The sequence below is a fragment of the Cheilinus undulatus genome, linkage group 3, assembly GCF_018320785.1.
Source record: "Cheilinus undulatus linkage group 3, ASM1832078v1, whole genome shotgun sequence".
In the NCBI taxonomy this organism is placed as follows: domain Eukaryota; kingdom Metazoa; phylum Chordata; class Actinopteri; order Labriformes; family Labridae; genus Cheilinus; species Cheilinus undulatus.
Genome location: NC_054867.1, coordinates 50012190 through 50033014, shown reverse-complemented (window position 1 = coordinate 50033014; position 20825 = coordinate 50012190). Strand labels below are relative to the sequence as shown.

Sequence of the window (20825 nt, the reverse complement as noted above, 5' to 3'; positions counted from 1 at the left end):
GTGTCAAAGGATCGAGTGTAATCTTAGAATACAATATAGTATGTCATAATTAGCCAAGAAAAGACATTTTTAAAAAGGGCTTGAGGGATTTAGATCTAGATTTACTCAGTTATTTTACCTTTAACCTTTTAAAGCCTGGAACCCCAAATAATAGCCGAAAGTTCTAATTTTTTCTGAACTGAGATATTTATTTAACCTTGTACCGAAATGCAAAAAAGAAAAATGCCATAAAATTCCCCTTTTTTGTGTGTGTCACATTTCATGCATTATTCATTTCTGGTAATTCGTAACCCACTGGGTATTTTCATCATTTATCAGATTGTATATAAAAGGTTATTTAGTTAATTATTAATCATGCTGATTAGACAGAGGTCTCACAAATAGTCTATCAAAGATGATACAATAGGCTTTAAAGGGTTAAAGTGTCAAAAGGTCTTTTTGATGTTGTTTACACCGAACTGTGACCCCAGCATTAGAATGTCACAGCAGAAATAAAACTCATCAGACCAGGCAACATTTTTCCAATCTTCTATTGTACAATGTCAGTGATCCAGTGTGAATTAAAGCCTTTGTTTTCTGATCTTAGGTCTGGCACGCATTTTAAAATTTTTACTTTTAACCAAGAGACCCTTTACATTATGACAAATATTGACAGATTTAACAGTCGGAAAGTGTTTGGCATGTGTGATCACAAACGCAGCAAAACTAACAGAGAAATTCCCCAACAACCAGAGTCTCCACTCTCAAAACTCTAACTCTCACAGACTTCAACACTACTCAAGGGTAAAAAAATCTAACGTGGCTAGCTGTTAGCAACATGCTACATCCATCTCAGTACCAATTATAGTCCAACTCCTATCCTTGTCAGCTTGTGTTGTGGTTTACTATGTACGTATGTTGTATGAGCACTTGTGTTGTTTCCAGAAATCAACAAGTTGCTCCTTTATTTCTGATATCATTCTAACTTTATGCTTCATGTTTGCTATCGTTACCATGGCTGTGTTTGTTGTGCTTCCTCCTTCAGTCAGCTTGATCAGCGATTTGGCTTTTGCTGTTTCTCAGCTGCCCACATTGGTCCACAACAGATTGGAAGTGAAAAAGTTTTCTTGTGCTTTGAGAAAACTTTTAAAGATAATCTTTGGAACCATCGCATAAACCCAGCTTTATTTTAAACCCAACTCTGGATGGAAGGGCGAATTCAGGCTGGAAATCGGCACTGTTTCCTTGTAGTGTGAACCCCACTTTAATAGAATGACGCTTGGTGTGTGCTGCTGGAGCCCATCTGCTTCAAGGTTCAACATAATCAGAGATGCTCTTCTGCATACCTCAGTGCTGGTTATTTGATTTATTGTTGTCTTTCTATCAGCTTTAATAGTTCTGATCAATCTCCTCTGACCTCTAACATCAACAAGGCTTTTGGAGAACTGCTGCTCACAGGCGGTTTTCTCTTGTTCTCCCGATTCCCTGTTGGTTAGGAATAAAGATCCCAGTAAATCAGCAGTTTGTGAAACAAGCATGGCACATTCAAAGTCATATACATCCCATTTCTTGGCCATTCTGTTTCTCAGTGTGAACATCAGGACTTCATCTGAACCATGTCTACTTGCCTAAATGCATCCGTTGCTTCCATGTGTTTGACTGATTCAATATTGGGTCTAATAACCAGTAAAACAGATATACCTGATCAACTAATCCACCTGTTGACTTCATGTTGCAGCCCTGTCACTGTACAGATACTGCTAAATAAGGACAGATGAAAGTCTAATGCATTCCTGCACAGTCAGACTGATTAGTTGTTAATTTGATCATGAAATATGCACATTACCTTCTACTTTTCTTCCCTGATAAAAGCTCAGAGCACAAAGAGCTTTAAAAAGCAATCACCTGCTACTTAAGCCAGTTCCAATCAATTAAAGCGACATTACCGAGCTCCTCGATGTGCCGAGCACCATCAGCGGCCTCCTCCGTGTGCTGTTGATGTTGTTGTGACCTTTATTTACCGACAAAGTCATGTGAGCACCGGGCTCTCCTGCAGGCAGCGGAGCAGCTGCTGAGCTGTCAGACTGCAGCGTCTGCTCCCAAACACATCACATTTAAACCCACGACCTCCCCGTCCCCCAATGTGGCAGATTCAGTTTGCTCCCAAAAGTCCCGGTTTAATTATCACCTGTTTGACTGTAAACACGCAGAGCCTCCTCCGTCTGCAGCTTTGTCATGGTTACTGTTTTATTTTTAACAAGCTGTCACTTTAGTGGGTCAGCTATTTTCTCACATGAAGCTTTGCACACTCGAGCTGCGTGATTTCTTTAAACCAAAGGCGTTCAAATCAAATCAGCAGGAAGTCATTGGACAGGATTTTATCTCAAAAAACACAGAAGTCAAGCAGCTCATATCTCTCTTCTGCATATCTGTCACAATGCTCTGCAGGTACGGATGAAAAATGCTGCTGAGCCTGGAGAAACAGGTACAACAGGAAGATTAAACCTGCAAGATGGACAAATAATCATTTTACCGATTCTCCTAAACCTTTTCTCCATCTTAAATCTTCTACCGTTAGAAAGAGATTGTTTAGTGACACAGCTGAAGTGTTTGTTACCCAGTCTCAAAACCATTTAGCAGTTATCGTCCAATAATGCTTTATTGGTTGTTTGCAGTCATGTGACCTAGATTTCTAAATATTTCCTACACACATTGGGTATGATCTCTACTCTTTTCAAGTAGAGTTTTTTTTCCCATTGGTTAACCAATTTACCTACCATTTGATACCACGTATGACTCAGACCTGCACACCTACCACTACACATCTAGCCAGATGAAGGGAGACAAGAATAGTGAGCTAAGCACTGAGCTAAGAGGCTTGCTGTGCCTTTTTAACAGCTTTTCTCCCTCATTTTGGAGTAAACATGTTTTTAATGGAAATGCTGACATACTGTTAAGCAAATAAATCTGTGGGGTAGGGGCCTAAGCAATGATGTGTTCACAAACAAGCCAGCTCTCTTATATAAACGACAGGAGGATGCTCATGTTTGAGGGCCACTTTCCCATCTTCCATTTTCCGTTATTTGATACACTTTTAAAAAGCCAAACTGGTACCAAACTATCCATCCGAGGGCCAGAAGACTGGCTCTTTTACTGAGCTGAGCCAAATGAATTTCAGAGACACATTTCCCATCACAGTAAGTAAGGCTGGATGAACATTGGCTTTGGAAACACAAGCGCAATCACGGTTTATGGTCCTGAACCAAACCCAGATCACTTTGTGGAAACAACCCATACACAAGCAATGACTGACTCTGCTCCTCCATATCTGCTGTTGTTTCTCACTGAACTTTTTAAACTTTTTGCCTCTTTATATCACATAGGGTGGGAAATTACCACCCACCAGCAGCCAAACCCATAATTTTGAGCAGTGCCAGGTTAGTTCAACATTACAGCCACTAGGGCAAGTAAACAAAAAATCCCCTAACCTAATAGAGTGACTTTGATACAGTAAATGACATTAATCAAGCCTCTTTTTTTGCTTGCTCCTACTGGCTTTATAAACAGTCTATAAGCAGTTTACAAGTCAGTCAAAACACTCTTGTCATACATTTTATCATTTTCTTGCAAAATGGATATACAAGTACAGTCAAGTAGTGCATGGCTAGAAACCCTCATATGGATAGATACGTTTATGACAGTGCATACTGAATACAATAAAATTAGTTCAAAAGCATGAATCTGAATATGAGGGTGCAACAAGCTTTATGCTGTAAAGGAGGAGGCTGGGGTGGAGGAGGCGTTGCAAGCAGCAGCATGGAGCATCAGCATTAACGTAAACAGGCATCAGTGAGAAGAACGTCATATCTGAATACACTACTGTGTTGAGAGGAAGAGCTGTGGGAGCTGTGAGGAGATAATTGGCCGTCAGCTGATCACAGCTGAGCGTATGACTGCTGTACCCTGCATGAACTGACGCTGACCTTCATAAGGCGGCTGTGTGCTGGGATGATTTGACTCAGTTTCATATGAGAGTAGTTCTCCTCTGCAGCTGGTGTATCTGTAAAAATTAGATGAGACTGCAGAAAACACACAAAATATTAATTTCTAGCAAGTCTGACAGTCATAATGTAGGAAATTGGCTTTTAATTTACAGAGTGTACCTTTAGGAAGCACAGCAAATATTTTAGGGTCAAATACAGGACAGACTAGTCAAAACAATGTTAAAAGTGAGTGACAGTTAGGATCATTTATGCACCAACTCTTTCTTGTCAAATACCCTATAAGAAGAGTCTACTTCCAATCCTGGTGTCACTACATTTGGGATTCAAAAGTGCCTCAAGACAATTTGAACAGTTTGCCCAGCCATAAACCGCAAAATACTTTGGCAATGCCGAAATACTTCCTGCCCCCCAACTAGAGTACTTTGCTGTGTTGTGATGTCATCTGCATAGCAGTGATACCTCTGGGATCAAAAGTGAGCACTTCCTTTAGTTCTGGTTGAGCTAGTGGTTGGTGTTAAACAACTTATAGGCAAGATTTGCTTTTCTGTATGGCTGTAGCAGTACCATTCCTCTGATGAGTTCACAGATGACATGTACATAAGCCACAATTTAAAAAATGTTGGTACATTGTGTAAAATGTGAACAAAAACAGAAATGATTTGAAATGGGCAAACATTATTGTTTTATTTTGCAGGGATACACATTCTGAATTTGATTCATTTAGTATATTCAGAAAAATTGGGACAGGAGATTCTTAACGATACAAGAGACGTTTGACTTAATGTTGCAGAAACCTCATTTTATTCTTTTCCTAAGGTTACTGATCTCTTCAGGACTTTTTTAGATTTGTCTTCTGTTAGAACCTTTGATTCAAATCCTGCAGATGCCATAGGAAAATAAAGTCATTTCTCCAGTTTCAAAAACGAGAAAATTCAGGATAGAAAACAATGATTTGCAAGTTTGAACTAAGATAGTTTGCTTCATGAATTTTTCCTTAGGCAGTAATTTTGGAAAGACTTCTAATTATGATCATGAAAAGACAACTAATAAAAAGCGGTCATGAACTGAATCCACAGTCACAAACAAGAAGTGATAAAGTTTAATTTAAGAAACTGATGACTGAATATCCTGAGGTGTTATTTAACCCAAATCTGCAGCATGGACGAGGTTAATGAGAATGGTTTTATCTGATTGGTTCAGCTTTCTGAAATTCCTAAAGTTTAGTCATAAAACAAAGTTTTCCTTTTGTTCCAAACTAAAGACAGAAGCATCGCTGCTTCTAGTAGAACAGTTGGAGTGGTTTCTGTAAGGCCATCAGATGGCACAACAGTATCAGCACTTTTTTAACTACTTAGCACCTTCATAATGTCTGAAGGCACAATCTGATCATCTCTCTACTTCTCTCCAGGGAATCGCTGGGACAGACGTGGCTAAGGAGGCATCTGACATCATCCTGACTGACGACAACTTTACCAGCATTGTCAAAGCCGTCATGTGGGGAAGAAATGTTTACGACAGCATTTCTAAATTCCTGCAGTTCCAGCTGACCGTCAACGTGGTGGCCGTGATCGTGGCGTTTACCGGCGCGTGCATCACACAGGTAGGCCAAAGACTCCACAATGACGTTACTACACTGACACCAGATTGTCTCCATACATATCTGATATTAACGATCAAGTTTTTATCTCAAGAATCTGAAACTTCAGATAGATTGAATTCTAACATGAATTTTACCCTCTCAGGTCTAAGTACTCGCCGGCACATTTTCTAGTTTTATGCTGTAGAAATGTGGTTCAAAGACTTCCCTGAATGAGACAATCTCATCTTTCACATCCACCCTCACTTGCCATCCAACGTGATTCACAGTCGGAGTTACAAGGTCAATAAGAGAGCAATGAGCTCACGTTGTCACCTCTCACTGTGCATCACTGGATGAATCCTTTGTCCATCAATCTTTCCCAACCAATTGACACTCTGGAATCCCTAAGGCCCTCCCTATCACAGTTTTGCAGGAGAGGTAAAGTGAGAGGAGGGATGCAATGAATTTGAATGTTGCAGAAGCTTTGGAACAAATACTGAGAAGCAGTGATGAAGATGACACAGCGTCGTTTTTGTGAAAATAGAATGACAAAAAACATTTATGCTCAACAAACGACATGACAAAATTTAGTTCTAGACATGTTTTCTGGACTTACCTTTTATTTTATTCATAAATACCACTGCTTTTGTGAAGCTCACACTATGGTAAACATATTTCAAGCACTGAATCAGTTTCTCCACATGAATGAAGATGTTTTTTCACAGAGATTCAAAAATTGGATTTAAAAAAGAAATGGGCTAAAATAGGCCTTTACACAGTCCTCGAGGACAAAATGGACTTCAGTATGTATAAAGCCAGGACTGTCCATAGAATTTTGGTATTAAACAAAAGCACCTTTAAAAGGGGAAAAAATAATGCAAAAATTGAGGAAAATACCCTTAGACCTTAGCGGATAACAACTGTGGCTGATGAGCATCATCAGGACCAGTGCAGGAAAATCCTAACTTTAATAGTCGACTCATCATTAACTATGAACTCTACTTTAACTAAAAATCTGTCCATTTTGCCTCATGTACAGCAGGAGTTAGTAAGAGGCCTGAAGTCCTTTGGCGCCCCCCCATGGAAGGCCCGCCTCACACCTTGGAAACCGCTGATCTAGATCTGGGGTGTCTAAAACTCAAGCACATCAGGGGCCGGATTCTGGATTCAGGTCTAACCTGAGGGCCTGACAGGGTCACCTTTTTAACCGGGAACTGTCAACCTCATTTCACCTGTAATAAAATATGAAAAAACTTAGCAATGATAAATGAATTTGACATTTAAGAAGTTAAAAATGTAAGTTTAAAGGCTCACAATCTGAGAAAAGTTAATTTGTTAAAGAGGTAAAAACATGAAATTGAAATTGAAAAATAATGTTTTTTAAAGGCAAATATATTAGAAAGAAAGACAAATCATGAGTTTAAAAGGTCAAAATATGAAATAAAATTTATAATCATGAAATTAAAATCAAAATATAATTCAAATTTTAAATTGTGAGTCTGAAAGGTCAAATTATGGGATTAAGAAGTCAAAGTTTGGAGTTGAAAATATGAGATAAAATACAAAATAATTGGTTAAAAAGGTCAAAATACAACTTAAAAATGTAGAATTATGAATCCTAAAGCTAAAAATATTATATGAGAAGTCAAAATAATGAGTTGAAATGCTGAAAGTACAAAATAAAAAGTCAGAATCCTAACTTTGACTCCTAAGTGTGAGATGCAAAATCGAAAATATGATATTAAAACACAAATTAATTTCTGTTCCCACATTCCTGACTTCTTATCTAAATATTTTGACTCCTTACTTTTTCAGACTTTATGACTTAACAAGGATATCTTAAATCATCAAGGATGATGGGCCAATTCTAACAAAAATATGAGATAATTTTGTTGGCCTCGGGCTTTGAGTTTGACACCCATGATCTAGATGACGCTAGATGTTTTTATTTATTTATTTATTTATTTATTTATTTATTTATTTATTTATTTATTTATTTATTTATTTATTGTGTGATGCAGGACACAACAGTACAAGAGGAGACATTATGTTGAGAGACATGAAAAAAACCCAGTGTAAAAACTTAAGACAACAGAACGAAGGAAAAGCAAGAAAATCAATATTTTTTAAAAATCAACAATAATAATAATATTAATAATAATGATAATGATAATGAGTATGAGTATGATGGTAAGGGAAAAAAATAAAAATGTTAGAAATGTTTTCTTATTTTAGATATTATTTTTTATTTTTGAATTGTAGACACTTAAAGGTCTGCAGGACTGAATAAATTATGACATTGATTGCCTCCAGATCTGTTAAACTATGGAAAAAAAATCTCTTTGTTATAGTGTTAAGTGTAGGGATCATACTCAATGTATGTAGAAATGTAGAAATTTTCTGATGATAGTTGCAGCACAAAGGTCCATTTAGAGCTTTAAATGACTTCCTGTCCCACATTTGGCATTCAGGATTACATGACTGCAAACGATATATACTATACATGTTTTTGTTAAAGCGGTTAGAAATGTCCATAATCAGTTTTGAGGTTTTTTTTGGTTTTTTTTTAATTCTTCTTCCAGGTTTTGTGACATCGTGGCTTATTTGTATTACAGCACTATTTTCTCTGCACCCTGATGCTTTTTGTCGTCTTTAAATCTTAACACCAGTTACCTTTTAAAGGTCATTGTGACTTTCTCTTCGTGTGATGTTTCTGTTGTTTTTTTCTGCCTTGACAGTCATACTTTCCCCCTGAGGATTATCAAACTTAAATATCCAACTATCTGTCTTTAAAGACAGACTCATCATGCACTGTAATAAAAAACAAATCCTGATCCCTTTGATTAGATGCAGCGTTTCAAAAAAGACACATAATCTTGTTGATTAAAAAGGGGTTAAAACAGTCACATAAATGAACTCTGTGCTTCCTTGACTGCAGAAAAACCAACAAAACTTTAATAACATTTCACATCTTTCTTTCTGAGTTGTAGATTAAAAGGATTACATTTGTCACAAGAACAGTGGGTTCAGTTTGACTTCCTCAACATCATTTATATAAAGAGATGAAAGCATCATCTTCATATTTTAGCGTTTGTGGTCTGATCAGGTTCTGATAAAGAAGGATCGGGTGGTAAATTGAAAGAAAAAGCACTTGAAACAAACTCTGAGTGGCTGTTTCTCTCTGTTCTGCTCAGGTTTTAAAAAACACCACCATCGCTCCCTTCTCCATCTGTGAATTTAGAGGATTAAACATAAAGTGAAGCTATATTTGGGATGTTTGTTTTACATTTGAAGGTTAATGTCGTGTCTGATACATCTGCTGCTCCTACATTGCATCAGTACATTTCTGTTTTTGATCAAATCTCCCCAGAAAAAGGAAAAAAACAAGTCCTTTTTCATTTGGATGTGACGGCGTGTGAGGAGGCGAAGCGGCGTGTCACAGTTTTTGTTTCCTAATGTGTCTCTAATCAGGAAACTGAACCCCTGACACAATATAAAAAAAGACTAACTGGCGGCTGTGTATTAATTGAAAGGCTCACAGCTGGCAGGGCAGATAACTAACTCGTCTACAGAGCGCCGAGCTCAAAGTAGGCTAAGATACAGCCTGAAACCATGGCAACACGTCACCATCATCTTCCTGAAATATAACAGGGACTCAGCAGGTCTGTTTATACGACTGATCATCAGCGCTCGCCTCCTGACATGTTGGCACAGATCATTAAAGACTGTAAACTGATCTTTATTGTTTACAGACCAAGGCGTAGGTTTGCTCCTGTGATCTGTGGATTCTTCATTTCTATACAGTTAAATCCCAACATACTACAGTGTAACAGTTACTAACATTGGCAGAAAACAAATGTAAATGCTCTCTAAATCCCATTATTGTTAAAAAAGTAAAGCTACGTCCGAGGTAGTAATTCTACATTTGACCCACTTACCTCTGTTCAACCTGCAGGAAGACATTTTTACCCAAGTTTAAAGGCATAAAGTTGAATCTCATATTTTAAGCCCATTTTTACGCTGACGAAAGCCATGGAAAGAAGTGTTATGTTTTTGTCTTGTACAACAGACTGCAAATGAGACATGGATTTAACTTCTTGGATTTAAAAGTGAAGACAGTGCAGAAAAGCCTGAGGGTCTGTGTCCACATCCTCGTTTTTGGAGCTGGCAGCACCCAAAACCTCAGTTTCAGAGCGCTCCTCACCAGCGTTCATTGTTACTAGGACAAGAAAGCCGAATTCTACTTTACTTTTACATATCCAAATCATTTTTAAATTGCTCCACGTGCTTAACCCCTAGAAGTCCACAGGCTATTGTTGTTGTTTTGTTAATTCTTTTCTTTAAAAATAAAAGCCATTAAGAACATGTTTACCATGCTCATGTCTGGGGCCATTTTTTTAGCACAACCTCAACTGTATGAAAGTTTTTTTTTTTATTTAGCCAACTGTATTAGACATAGACCAGAGCAACCAATCCAGATACTTTGCCCAAATGATGAAAGCCACGCCCCTTTCTGGGGGAAACATCCAATTAAAATGAATGGCTGTCAATGGGAAGATTGGGTCATTAGGGATTTAAAAGCTAAAAATATGAAAACCGTACAGTTAAACGTTATTGGGAGCAAAAATCTTATTGCTGGTAAGATAAACATATAATTTAGGCCTTTATGAAAAAAATACTTGCATCATAACAATAAGAAATAAACAAAACTATAGATGTACATGAGTGTGTGTTCAGGCTCCTTTCGTCAAACTGGACAGTCAGTCCCATCTTGTGACTGGAGATGTCATAATCAGACATCATGTGTGTTGGAGCCTAACACTTGAATGTGTTTAATAAGTTGGTGTGTGTAAAAGCCTTTAACAGGCAGACAGACTACAGCTCCTGCTGTCACAGAGCGATCACTAGCTTTAAAGTCATTAAGAACGCAGCACCGGTCCAACATTTGCCCACTTCTCTCTAGTTTCAGCCAAAGACACAGAACTCTTCTGTGACACTGTTGTCATTTGGGAAGAATAAAGCATGCCTTCAATTATGGCTTTTTAATTGTTCAAAGCACAAAACACAACAAAAGCCCTTTTTATCGTGTTGTTACCAACATTTTCTAACCTACAACCAATCAATCTGAGGCACAGTCACACACTTAAGCAGGAAGTGACGTTGCACTGCTCTGATCGATAGGACCTCCAAACAACAAACACACCAAAAAAAATATGAAATGGAACTCTGAAAACTAAAATGCTGTTCCTTCAACAATCAGCTCCACACAGGACTCCACCTGCATTGACTGTAGCATGCAATCATATCTCGAGCTTCAGCTGGACAGTTCTGCTCCTTGTCTAGTCAGATCAGCACTGAAAAGCTAAAAATTGTGTAGCAAGTCCTGTTTGTTAAAGATATTAATCCAGTGTAGAGTCTGTGGTGGGACTGGCAGCTTTAAAGTTAATCAGCAGAACTTAATGAGCTGAATAATGGTTTTATATGAAGTGTTAAAAGCCATTCAGTGCCATCTTGAATCTTTCCACCAAATAATAGAAGAGCATCATTAGTGGTATTCATAAGAACTTGGATTGATAAGGAGTATCTATATGGCTATTAGTGTCAATAGAAATGAATGATCTCCATCTCTCATTTGAACAGATAAGAATGAATGCCTATGACTCTTAATGACCTTTAAAAGCAAAACAGGCAACAGGGAGCATGCCTTATTCTTTATATAAATTGTTTTAAAGGCAGTTTTTTTACTGCCACTAGGTTGCCATAGTCCAAGTCCTTGTTGTTACAGAACACTTTTTAAATGTTTTTTTAAATTTAAAAGCCTACATGTTGAACATCACCGGTACTAAGACATGCTAAGACATCATTTGACATCACAAGAACGCATGAGAACCCGGTCGGTGTGGGAGGCCTGGTATCTTGTCTCTTATTAAAAAAAAAAAAAGAAGTCAGGCACTCAGGTTAGCTTGATATGATCTCGTTTTAGAGAGTCAGGCCTCATTCCCTTTAAGAGCCAGGTGAACCTTCTGGCTGGTATGTGGTTATTTACACAGCCAGTTTCAGTCTTTACTCTTTTATGGACCAAACTTCAGCTGTCCTTTTTTACTTCTCTGTGTTTGATGTGCCTCAGAAGACCCAAGGCATTGTATGAAATATACTGTTGATGGGTTAAAGTTATATTTCATTGCAGAGTTCCCACAACATCAGTAAAAACCAAAAGGAAGCAATGAGCATCTTACCCAAACCGCTCAAAAGCTTCAACATCTGTTAAAATCCCCAGACCCACCAACAGGATTTGATAGAATCTGTGTTGATTCATCTTCTGTGAGCTAAACATAAAATAAAAGGGTGCACCAAATATGTATTTATTTTCTTATGTAATCCATGGCTGTATTTTCTAACATGCATGGACACTCAACAGCGTGCATTACTGTAATATCTGTTGGATATATCATCAGGGGCACTCCTAAAATTTCTAATAAATCTAACTGTCTGAGTATATGTGCTTCTGCTTGTCTCTGCATGTTTTTAACATAATGCACACCGGTAGAGGCATCTGATAGGAAAAGCGGTATCCCAAACAGCCAGAAAATGAAGAAAACAGTGACATTTAATTGGTTGTCACTAAAAAAGACATGAAAACAGACCCATTTTAAGTCTGTGTCTTTGTGTGGATGTAAGTGCTGAGTCTTCTCCTCTTCCTCCTGCAGGACTCTCCTCTGAAAGCCGTGCAGATGCTCTGGGTCAACCTCATCATGGACACTCTGGCATCTCTCGCTCTGGCCACCGAACCACCCACCGAGTCTCTGCTGCTGCGTAAACCTTATGGCCGTGACAAACCCCTCATCTCCAGGACCATGATGAAGAACATTCTAGGCCACGCTGTGTACCAACTCGTCATCATCTTCACCCTGCTCTTCGCTGGTGAGTCACATCACAGCAGAGATACTACTTAAAACGCAAAAATCTTCAGTTCTATTCAGCAAATTAGAAAACATTTTGTTGACCTTTCTTGCTCTTTGTTGCTCAGGTGAAAACTTTTTTGACATCGATAGTGGCCGTAATGCTCCCCTGCACTCGCCGCCTTCAGAGCACTACACCATCGTCTTTAACGTGTTCGTCATGATGCAGCTATTCAATGAAATCAATGCCAGAAAGATCCACGGAGAGAGGAACGTGTTTGAGGGTATCTACAGAAACCCCATCTTCTGCAGCGTCGTCCTGGGAACCTTCGCCCTTCAGGTAACTCCTTCTTCATCAGCACCCTCTTTTTTTTGAGCCCGAACCAGACATCTCCTTAGATCACATTGAGAAACTAGTTGTTTAACCATTTTACTAAGTGGTCAAGCCATGAAAATCACGAGAAAATCAAAGTTCCCTATGCTTTTCTATGGAGATCTAAAACCCAGATGTTCAAGTGTATTGTGTATTGTGTCCACTATATTGTCTGTTTTGTATCCCTACAATGCATTGTGACTGGGCTATGAAAACCAGTGAAAGGCTGTTCATCTGCACATGTCTTCACACTAAAGACAGCCTGACAAGCCCATGACAGAGAGAAAGAGAGACAGAGAGCCTGTGATGTGGCCTGTTGTGTCTCTGCAGACAGGAACTGCTGAGAATAATGGCTCAAATAGAGTTAATACAAAGAAGCACAAGGACTTTTTAATCACAGAATTTTTTTGTTTTCTTTTTGGACCCCCAAGAGATGGGAGAACAAGTTTGTGCAAGAAAAAGATTTAGCACCACAGGTTTGATGTTCTACAAGATTTTTAAGACAATAAGTCTGGAGCTCAGAGGGTTATATCTTAACTTGAGTTTCACAGCTTCATAGTTGACTCCATAGTCAAGTGGAAGACATGTCTTTGGTCTGAAGAGACCAAAATGGTGCTTTTGGGCCATCAAACAAGACGTTGTGTTTGTTGGACGCCAAACACTGCACATCACCACAAACACACCATCCCCACTGTGAAACACAGAGGTGGCAGCATCATGCTGTGGGGATGCTTCTGAGCATTCGGCCTTAGAAGGCTTAGAAAGGTGAAGGGTGAAATGAATCCAAAACAAAATGTTAACCAAAATAGCTAAGGGCTCTGAGGGTTAAAAAGAGAAATATTGGAAATGAAACTTTAGGTGATTTTGCAGATGCTTGAGGATAACAAAACAAGAGTAGTGGTTCATTTTTTATATTTTGTTATTCTACCAAGTCCCTCTTAGTAACATAAGTGTTTTCTGAAAAGAATGTTTTCGCATCAAAATTATCTGTTTATAAACAATCTCACTGAGGCAAATAAATTGAGTATCATGTCAAATTGGTCCTTTGCATTATTAATTTGAAGAAAGGCTGTTTTAAAGGTTTTTATTCCATATATTAGACCAGTGGTTCTCAACTGGTCAGGCATCAGGACCCACCATCACCTCCTTAAGAGAAATCAGATGCACGTTCATGACAAATTTTCAACTGCTGGAATGTATTTAATGAAAAATGTTGCAGTTTGGATCTCAAAAGAAACACGACAGAACATAGCAAAGAGCTTTTCCACTCCTGGGTCCCGACCCACCAGTTGAGAATAACTGTATTAGAGTGTAGTCACTCACTAATAGATGGTTTAATGTGGTTTTTGGTTTGAATTTAAAGAAAGTATCAAACTGAACTGTCTCCTTCCTGATGTTTCTTCCTCAGATCGTCATCGTTCAGTTCGGAGGGAAGCCGTTCTCCTGCACGGCTCTGACCATCGACCAGTGGCTGTGGTGCGTGTTCATCGGCGTGGGAGAGCTGCTGTGGGGACAGGTGAGAGCAGGGTCACAGGTGTTCTTATCAGAGCAAACAGAACCAGAGCAGAAAGTGAACAAACCGAGGAGGAGGAGAAAACATGTTTGTGGAGGAAAAAGTGTCGTCTGTCACACTCTGCTTCTGCAGCGTTACCATCACAACAATCGCCATGGTAATGAGCTCAGCACATGAAAGCAATGCAGCTCCTGTTTACACACAAACATGCCCACACGCACACTCAGAATTAGCTGCATGATTGTGTTAACACACACACCTCTAAATACAGTATATGGTTGAGTATAAGCAGCTGTGAGTTCAGCTGGAGGTCAGAAACAGGGAACATGGAGGCGCTGACAGAAACAGGCTGATCTCAGGTCTGCTGGAGGTAAATCCTATTTTTCTCTATCAGAGGAATAAAAGTGACAGACGAAGTCTGAGCAGCAGCAGGAGGCTCAGTGTGATACTATTCTCTGATTATGATTTAAAAATGAACAAACAAATCAGATCTCTCTGTTTAAAAAGAAAATAAAGTCATTCTAACTCTCTAATTATAGCAATAGGTGTGCTGGCGTTATACAAACAAGCTAGTGGAAGGAAATCCATCCTAATCTCAGTCAATCATTTAAACAGTTGTTTAAATATTGGAGTTAAAATTGAATAAAAATAAAATGGACAATTTAATAAGTAAAGGAAACTTGTCTCAGCTTGATCTGACTTATAAAAGAGTTTGAGACCTTTTGATTAATTGTAGGTAATGTTAAGAAAATGTAAGGATAATACATCACAATGGAAAAACTGTCTGTGTAGGAAACAATAGAAAAACAGTAAAAATGACACAAACATGATGAATAGTAAGATGATGAGCAGCTAGAAACAAACATAAAACACTTCAAGTGATGCTGTTTTGGTTTTCTGTTTTTCTTAAAGGAGATACAGTGCTTAACAAATTTATTAGACCACCTGTCATATTTGTCTCAAAGACCATCCAGCATCATGAAGTGCTTTAATGCAGACTCTTTCATTTTCAGTCAGCTCTTGACGTTTTACCATTTTGAACAGGAATGAGGGATTTCAAACTGAATTCACCCAAATTTGAGCCAGCTCACTGGTCTTCTCTGAGATGTCAGAAATGAATCAAGCATAACATTAAACCACTAAAACTATTTTTCTGTTCAGGAATGCAAGTAAATAACTATAATTTGGCATATTAATCAAGAAATATTAATGTGCTTTACTATTTTTTCAGTTTTTTTTTGTAAATCAGTAAATTTGAAAATCCATGTGTGCTAAAACAAGTTGTTCTCAGATATTCCTTTCGTGACCTCATGTGGGGATTTAGCCCTGCTCCCAGGTTCAGTTTGCCCTCCCCGCTTGGAAGAAAGTTCTGTCCTCTTCTCCTGATCTTCCTCTCAACTGGATAGCTCAGTGTGTTACCCTGCTGACTGTCAGGGAGATTGATGGTTCTAATCACAGTCAGATCCTTAATTTTGGATAGAAGCATCTGTGCCATTGTAACATCAGGAGTGCCACATCCTGAAAGGGGTTTGGTCAGGGGTGGAGCCAGACAGATCAGTAACATTTAAAGCCACAGACACAGAAACAGCTCATTCTGAGCAGGGCTGAAACAGAGAGGTTTCACAGGCATGTTTTGGGGACCTCTGAGACCAATATAAACTTGTCTTAAAAATGTAAAATATGTCCCCTTTAAATTTGAGGAATTATGTGATGAAGATGAGCTAAAAGAAACAGCTGTTTTTGGTGGTTAAAGTGAAATAAAAATTGAGTTTTATTCTTGTGCTTACTGGTGGGTAACCTTTAACTATGTTTTACTAAATACAAATTAGTCAAACTTCCTCTGAAAATTCAGAAAAAAACTTTCCCATGGTGCTCTTAAAGGGGCTGTTCAGTTTATTGCTCTGCTATTAAAGGAATTCATAAGGGACAAATTAAAGGAGATTAAACAGCTGAGGCTAAGATAATATGTTAAACTAAATGAAAAGATGTCAAACCCCTTCCAGGTTAAAATCCCCAAGTCTTTTCAGTGTTATATCTGTAATTTGTTATACTCACAGTTTTTGCTCCAGGATCCACAAAATCGCTCAACATCTTTAAGATAAACTGACCTACATGTGTGAAATCATTAAGGTAATCCATATAAAGCACATTAACTTATTTTTCTGACATTCTCAGCTGATCTCAGCCATCCCAACACACCACCTGAAGTTCCTGAAGGAGGCTGGTCACGGCATCACGAAGGAGGAGATCCACGAGGAGGAGCTGACGGAGGGCACGGACGAGATCGACCACGCTGAGATGGAGCTGAGGAGAGGCCAGATCCTGTGGTTCAGAGGTCTTAACCGCATCCAGACGCAGGTACGAACGCCTCCCTGCAAACTTAAAACATTTAAATTTTTAACTTTTCCTTTCTGTAGAAGGATTTTCTGAGACCGGGCTTCTCCTGTTCAAGACTTATATATCTGTTCTCTCTTGTGAGCTGCAGAAACAACATTTTCCACAGCAATTTAAGAGGACGAGAAGATCACTTTTAACATAAAACTTTCCTTTTAAGGTTTTATTGTCTTGTTTTTATGGCAGGTGAAAAGATGCTTTATCTTGGAGATTTTTCAGGTAGTTTTTGGATCATTATCATGTGAGGATCAAACTTGGTCTATGAGTTCCTCCTCACCTTTGTCCTCATTAATCAAATGAAGCAAAGGGAGGTAGAGAGTCGACCTGTGGCAGTGGAAAATCTACAAGACAAAAAGAAGAGATTTAAATCACTACAGACATTTCTTTGAGAAATCAGACTCAAGCAGGAAGAAGCAGTTCTGCTTTTTTCATGCCACCGAAATGTGACAGGAAGTGTTTTACATAAACAGAAAATCATTCAGAACAATGAACCACCCCACCCCTCAATCTATGCACAAGCAAAGAAAAATAAATAAAATGAAACTATGATAAACAAACGACTTCAAATGGAAACTGACAAACCGAGGAAACACTTTTAAGAGATCATATTAAGGAAACATAAGATTAATGTTTAAATGGTATACCATATGTTTCTTTTATGGGCTTAACTTACTAGGTAATATTTCTCTGGTAGTTGTTTTTTGCAGTTTTGGAAACTTTAAAAGTGTTGATGGTTAAAGTTCCACTGAAATATCAGACCAAATCTCCACACAGAGGTCGGAACACAAGGGCACACTCTCCGCCTGCACACATGATGGCATTTTTCCAGCGAGTGTTAAACAGTGTCAGGAATTTCAGCGCTTTCTTTCTGAATCATCTGGTTCAGCTCGGCTGTTTAAGCTCTCAAACAGCTCTGCATTAACTAACATTCTGGCTTCGTTAAATCAGCTAAATTTAGTAAAAATCTGAGATTGGACTGACACGTTTGTCAATGTCATATAGATATAAATAGGTAATTTAAAATAAATGACTGCATAAATATTCACCCCCTTGAAAGTGGCTGACCTAATTTAGTAGCAGTTCAGCCACTTGGTGCTAGTATTCTCACATTTAGTGAAATGGGGATCACCTGAGTGCAGTGAATGTGTATCTAGTGGTTGTAGTATGAAGACACTTGTGTCTGGATCGTCTGGTCACCTGTTAATCAGTATTCTCTGCTACCATTACACCTTGAAGACAAAAAAAACACTCAAAGCAACTTAGAGAAAAGGTTATTGAAAAGTATAAGTCAAAGGAATTCCATCATCAAGAAATGGAAGGATTATAGCACATGTGTAAATCTGCCTAGATCAGGCCGTCCTCACAAACCGAGTGAGCATGCAAGAAGGAGACTAGTGAGAGAGGCCACCAAGACACCTATGACTACTCTGGAAGAGTTCCAAGCTTCAGCAGCTGCGATGGGAGAGACTCTGCAAACAACTGTTACCCAGGTTCTTCCCCACTCAAAGCTTTATGGGAAAATGGCAAAGACAAAGACTGTTGAAGAAAACTCAGATTAAATCTTGACTAGAGTTCACCAAAAGGCATGTAGGAGACTCCATGGTCAAGTGGAAGAAAGTTCTTTGGTCTGATGGGACTAAAATAAGCTTTTTGGCCATCAGACAAGACGCCCAACATTGCACATCACCACAAACACACCATCCCCACCGTGAAGCACGGTGGTGGCAGCATCATGCTGTGGGAATGCTTCTTGGCAGCCAGCCCAGGAAGGCTTGTAATGGTAGAGGGTAAAATGAATGCAGCAAAATGTAGGAAAATCCTGGAGGAAAATCTTAAGAGAACTACGGCTTGGGAGGAGATTTTTTTTGTATAGAAAGGCAATATGACCTGAAGCATACAGCGAAAGCTGCATAGAAATTGTTTAAAACAAAAGTTGAATGTTCTGGAGTGGCCAAGTCAAAGTTCAGACCTAAATCCAGCAGAGAATTTGTGGCTGGACTTGAGAAGGGCTGTTTGCACAACCTGGCAGAGCTTGAGCAGTTTAGCAAAGCAGACTGGAGTAAAGTTGCAGTGTCCAGATGTTTGAGTCTGACTGGGACCTATCCACACAAGAATCTGTGCTATGATTGCAGCCAAAGGTGCATTTACTAAATACTGACTTGAAGGGGGTGAATATTAATGCAGTCACATATATAACACTAAATATTTGTATTTAATTGACATTAATTTGTAGAAATCTGTTTTCACTTGGGCTGAATCATTTTTATAGCACTGTAACTGTGCTGCACAGAAGAAAGCATTGGTGAAGGTTTATATAACCTTAATTACTACGCAAGCTTGCAAAATGCAATGTTTAGAGGAAGTTACACTGCAAATAAGGGCACATGAAGTCCATTATTGAAATATTTAACAACCTTTAATAAAGTCAGAGGAAGAACTTGTGGATGAATGCCCAGCTTCTTTTAGATACCTGTAGTCTTGGAGCAGCAGTTTTACCCTTAGGTGAAGAAAAATGCATCATGAATGCTGAATGAATAGAGGTGCATTGAGTGGGTTTTTCTGGATGATGATGTAGAATAATATTATTTCCACTGTTTAGTTTTGACTTGAGCTTCTCTCTACAGCAGCCTGAGCAGCTGCAGCAGCACGGCCCCCCAGTGAGCAGCAAACATTGAATCCCCTCACAGCGAAAGAAAAATGAGAAAAGGAGAGGTTTATGAAAATCTCAGAGCAGCGATAAAATATTGAATATAAAATATGTTGGAACCCCCTTTCGGCATTATAACAGCTCTGTGGTTTAGGTTAAACACTGAGGGAAATAAGCTCAAGGATATCTAACATTTAACATAAAAATGTCTCCTTTGACACTAAATGTCCTCCATGTTCAGCATTAACAGCCACATGTTTGAGTTAAGGAGAAATTAAATCTCAGTATAGTGTGTGCAGGTTAAAAGGAGATATTTAACACACGCACACAGCCACACACAAACACACTGGAGTTAATTTCACACTCTGCTGCAGAGCGGCAGTACTGAACCACTTTATTAAAACACAAAATTAAAGACGGCATCCAGCATGGGACAAAAAGCTTCTTGGATATTTTTACACTTCAGTCAGTGAGTGTCGGAGGCAAACAGCAGCACCTTCGCAGTGCTGCCTTCCCCCGTGAGTCATCGCACAGTCTGGGACTCTCTACTGAGCATGTGTGAGTGTTATCTTCCTCCTACAGCACAGATCAGCTCTCACTGAGCGTTAGCATGTCCACAGGCAGTCCCCATTCAGTCCCTATGGGCTTCATTAGCCTCGATGCTAACTCCCACCTACAGTAACAGCAGCCAAGGCGCTGACGCTCCCACACACACTCACACAGAGTTGCAGAGGTTATGTGTTTCCTCTCAGCGGTGGACTAGCTTGTTGTTATTGTTGCTGGAGGCTAAACTCTTCTGAATTAATAATATCTAATATCTGTCTCCTGCTGAGTCTTCTTCACTTTCTCTGTTTGACCTCGGCTCAAGCTTCTTGAAAAACTCTAAACTCCCTGAAAGTCTCATACTTAAAGGCAGAATATGTTGTTCAAAGTGTTTGTCCTTTCCAATAACAAACTTTATCTTTTCTGACCTCAAACTTATGCATTATTCCACATTTTTAAAGCAAAGGCTCTGTGCTTGTGTTTTTTAATAAAAAACTGACCCTGAGTGGAACTATCACCTAAATCCGTCTTGAGTTTCCACAGTGCTCATTGTTTTGTTATAAACTACACAAAGAGTTTCATCTGTTAAAGCTGCAGCAGGCGTTAACTGTTTGTACTCTAAAAGCTTTAAAAGACTGGAATACAAGAAACACTGCATAGACTGGAGATACACTGTATTCTATGCATACATGTAGGCATGATGGCTGCCAAGCATCTCCAGGGTTAGTTTGGCATGTCAGCAGCACACTTCCTCAAAAATTAACACAACATGGATGTAAGCTCCAGTTTGCATATTGGGTAACGGCAGCCTAGAGACAGATTAAATGTGATCGTCAATGCAGGAATAACAATGAGAGAAAGTTTGACAAAGCAAACTGATTAACCATGTCCACA

The 20825-nt window shown here is 38.9% G+C and overlaps 1 protein-coding gene across 9 annotated transcripts in view; it reads left to right on the top strand.

Annotated features, from left to right (window-relative positions):
• Window positions 1-20825, top strand: part of LOC121505643 (plasma membrane calcium-transporting ATPase 1-like) — a 205307-nt gene that overhangs the window by 161901 nt on the left and 22581 nt on the right. For all 9 annotated transcript variants that reach the window (XM_041781184.1, XM_041781167.1, XM_041781175.1 and 6 more), the window contains 5 exons: window positions 5392-5583; window positions 12270-12483; window positions 12590-12801; window positions 14243-14350; window positions 16523-16705. In XM_041781184.1, coding sequence (XP_041637118.1) covers window positions 5392-5583; window positions 12270-12483; window positions 12590-12801; window positions 14243-14350; window positions 16523-16705 — 909 coding nt within the window. The remainder of the gene's footprint in view (window positions 1-5391; window positions 5584-12269; window positions 12484-12589; window positions 12802-14242; window positions 14351-16522; window positions 16706-20825) is intronic.